This window comes from Aphanomyces invadans, assembly GCF_000520115.1.
Source record: "Aphanomyces invadans strain NJM9701 unplaced genomic scaffold supercont1.7, whole genome shotgun sequence".
NCBI classification, from domain to species: domain Eukaryota; phylum Oomycota; class Saprolegniomycetes; order Saprolegniales; family Verrucalvaceae; genus Aphanomyces; species Aphanomyces invadans.
Window position 1 is genome coordinate 1,699,485 of NW_008580152.1, and position 2,052 is coordinate 1,701,536.

The 2,052-nt window shown below is 47.9% G+C and overlaps 1 protein-coding gene across 1 annotated transcript; it reads right to left on the reverse strand.

Annotated features, from left to right (window-relative positions):
- Window positions 1-1,144: 1,144 nt before the first annotated feature.
- Window positions 1,145-1,408, reverse strand: H310_04669 (hypothetical protein; the record flags this gene model as incomplete). Its single annotated transcript, XM_008869118.1, has 2 exons — window positions 1,145-1,296; window positions 1,351-1,408. The coding sequence occupies 2 exons, from the start codon at window positions 1,406-1,408 to the stop codon at window positions 1,145-1,147; spliced, it is 210 nt and encodes a 69-aa protein (XP_008867340.1).
- Window positions 1,409-2,052: the final 644 nt, after the last annotated feature.

Sequence of the window (2,052 nt, forward strand, 5' to 3'; positions counted from 1 at the left end):
GGCTTGCACGCCGTGACTCGATATTGACGAAACCATGCAACGGCAAGAAGCACACTCTCGGTAGGCAAGGACGCAAGGAGTCCCTACCGTTTCGACTTTAGATTGAAATATCTTAAATAGATTCAGTTAATTCGAAAAAGACCCCCAATATGATCAAAACTTGTATGTATTTATCAAATACTCGGTTATAGAGGGATATTGCGGTCGCTACGTGTGTCAAAATGGTATTGGCCGCCACCATTTTATTCCCGCGCGATTCCAAACCTGGATCAATCGCCACACACAACACAATCAATTTGAACATCGCCATGGTACTCAATATCACCTCCATTCTTGAGCGCTTGCACATGCAGCGTGTCTCCGACCAGCTCTTTCTCGAGGAGAGTTTTGGTGATTATGGTGACGTTGTTGACGAGGAAAATGACACAGTAACGTATGGTAATCCTGTGATTGACAAGGTCATCGAAGGAAGCGGAGCCGAGGGGTTTCGCTCGCTAACCAACTTCACTCGAATGGAATTGAGATCGTCTGGAGTGTCGTTGAAACCGAGCTTCAAGCGCGCTGGAACGATGGCCGGGCCGTAAATCCAAGACGACGCCAAAGGACGCGCTTTTTATAACGCTTGTCATCATGAAGTACTACCAGGCTTGGGAGAAGCATGCACTGGACTTTTCATCAAGGCCCCCAACTCTGGAGAAAATTGTCCTTCGCGTTGTCGAAGTTATTTCGCCTTTCATCTACAAAAACTTCATCGTGATGCCAACCATGGAGCAGATCCACGTCAGTGGCGCCCGTTCGCCACTTCGCCAACTATCCCTACGCCAAGTACGCGACCGATGTCAAGTTTCAACCTTCGCAACGACCGGCCGGCCGATTCGGAGAGCAGAAACACTACTTCAGCGGAAAACACAAGCTCTACTGACTCAAGATCGAAGTGTCAGTTTCCTCACAAGGCAAACTCATGGACATGAGCAACCACGAACCTGGTTCAGTATCGGATCTAACTATGTTTCGCAAGCGCCATGACACGCACGTGGCCAACCTGACTAAGACTCCCTCCGAAGCGACTATAAATGACAACGGTGAGCTTCATCAAACCTTTCCGAACATGTGGGCCGTACTGGTCGACAAAGGTTACGTTGGTTTAACCGAGTCCGTTCGTGCCCTGCACCCCAAGAAGCGCCCAACCCATGGAGCCCTTGATCGTCTTGACCTGGAGCGCAACGCCGCCGTGTCCGCTGGCCGAGCCATCGTCGAGAACTTCTTCGGCCGGGTGTGCATCTTGTAGAAGATCTCCTACAGTACGTTTGTGTGTGGAACTAAAATCTTTGATGGAATCCAGCGACTCACCTTTGCTGTGACCAACTTCCACGTCGGTCTCATGCCGCTCCGTGAAGACGACCGCCATCACTATCTTTCCGTTCTGGCCCGATATGCCCGCATGGCCCAAGAGAAGATCACTCAGCGTGCCATGCCCAGCGCCGCAATGTCCAGCGTCGTGCTGAGCGCCTTACGATGGGTTCGATGCGTGCGTCTTTCGCTGCTCGTGGCCCTTTCTTGTCTCCATCTCCGAGCACCCGCCGTTAATTTAATAATGGCATTTTATACTTGATTTTTGTATACTAAAAACTTCAAGTCAAAATAAAATTTTGTAATTATACTTATCATCATCCAAGTTTCTGATCGATGATCGACTTTTGAGAAAGGATGGAGTCAATTTGGAAATGGGCGGGTCTATTCCTCTTTACCAAGTCGTAATTCAGTGAGACTTTCTGAAGATACAACCCTGTCTCTATTCACAGTCAATAGGCGGCATCTTTCCTGTGAACCCAAGTCATGTGCCATTCAGAGGCTCATTTAAGAAATGTACGGCTTTTTGAAGTCGTGATTTATAGAGGGTAATTTTATTTCGCATACAAATTTCAAGATATTTATTATGGTACCATTGGGGACATTATTCCATTGCTCACTGTAAAACCCACTAGGGATTTACTAGGTTTTACGCTCATGAGACTTTTGCCAATCATGCCGCGGTCGACGATTTGGAATAAA